A 1433-nucleotide genomic window follows, 5' to 3' on the forward strand; every position below is an offset into this window, starting at 1 on the left:
TACTGTTTCACAAAATTGACATATGATATTAAAGTGTTATGTTCTATTTTTAATCAAGGATTTAAGATTAACCCCGCATTGAATAGAAATGTTTGACAAATTTGACAATGTGAATTATCAAAAAAAATTAAAAAAAAAGTACACATAAGTACATAACCCAAACAATTTCTCTATGCTTAACATAAGTTTCAAGCCACAAATCATACGGAAACAAATTTTAAAACAATTTCTCGTCTACCACCATAGCCAAGAAGGCATTTTTTAAAAGAGTAATTTACTGTTTCAATTTGCTCCTTCACATGTGCAATCAGCCTTGAAGGAGGAAATCAATATTTTAAAAAAATTAACAAGTACAACAAACTAAAATTAAATATTATTTTAATAATTTAAACGAATGCTCTAAACTATAAGAAAAATTATCCACGAAATGAGCCGATGAACTCAAAATAAACTTTTATGTAATGATAGCGGTACAATTACAAACGAATCCAGCACATAATTTTCGAAAGCATGCAACTACAGTAAGTGGAAAAGACTCTATAATTAGACAACAAAATGACACAAGATAACGAGTAACAAATTAACGTATCAGACTTCTGTAACAAGTAAAAAGCCTAATTATTCTTGATACGTTGCCGACGGAGATTTTTCATATCCCAAAAACACAAGTTGATTATTTTGTTCTTCAATCGATCTTCACTGATGAAAAAAGGTAATGTACAAAGTAGAACGACGTAAGGAGACCAATTGTGCCGGTCGCAAGCATGATTGCAATAGCCATTATCAAAGAGTAGCCAAGATAAAGTGTAGCAGAAACTGGCCCACTCAAGCTCTGGAGATCAAAGACCAGATACTTAATCGAGTACAAGAACACATAGAGAGAAACTGAACCCGAGGCATAGAATGCCTTCCACCACCATGTCCAGTCCTCAACACACAGATGCATATAAGTTAGAACCACCGAAACTTCTGCACAGACAATGACTAACAAGAGGAGGACGATGAGAAGGAAGCCAAAGACATAATAAAATCTTCCGAGCCAAATGCTGGAAATTATGAAGAAAAGTTCGATAAAGAGGGTCCCGAAAGGAAGGGTGCCTGCTCCAAGAACCAGAAGCCATGAGGGATATTTACGTTCAGGTATTTCTCTAGGGATTTGATTAGTCCGGACAGGGTATTGAATAGGCTCGGCTCGAATGCCTAAGAGTCCTCCCAAGAGAGTAAGTGGCACCGATATACAAAACCAAAGTGACAACAGTATGAAATATAAAGAAATGGGGATAGCACCAGTGCTATTACTACCCCAAAGGATGAAATTCAAGATAGTTAGTATAATAAAAACGATTCCTGGAAAAAAGCATGAAATTAACCAAGAAACTGATCTCCATCCTTCAGATGTTCCTTTCAGAGTCCTCCACATACGAACACCAACA

General features: G+C 35.7%; 1 protein-coding gene across 1 annotated transcript; it reads right to left on the minus strand.

Annotated features, from left to right (window-relative positions):
* Nucleotides 1–436: 436 nt before the first annotated feature.
* On the minus strand, nucleotides 437–1427 carry LOC140966385 (transmembrane 9 superfamily member 12-like). The gene has a single exon (XM_073426686.1). It carries the CDS (start codon nucleotides 1418–1420, stop codon nucleotides 686–688), a length of 735 nt encoding a protein of 244 aa, XP_073282787.1. The 5' UTR covers nucleotides 1421–1427; the 3' UTR covers nucleotides 437–685.
* Between the last annotated feature and the right edge of the window lie 6 nt (nucleotides 1428–1433).

The sequence above is a fragment of the Primulina huaijiensis genome, unplaced genomic scaffold, assembly GCF_012295235.1.
Source record: "Primulina huaijiensis isolate GDHJ02 unplaced genomic scaffold, ASM1229523v2 scaffold205878, whole genome shotgun sequence".
Taxonomy (NCBI): domain Eukaryota; kingdom Viridiplantae; phylum Streptophyta; class Magnoliopsida; order Lamiales; family Gesneriaceae; genus Primulina; species Primulina huaijiensis.

What these genes read in the sequence shown, in the direction of transcription:
- LOC140966385 (XM_073426686.1), bottom strand. Translation starts at nt 1,420, where the DNA reads ATGTGGAGGACTCTGAAAGGAACATCTGAAGGATGGAGATCAGTTTCT.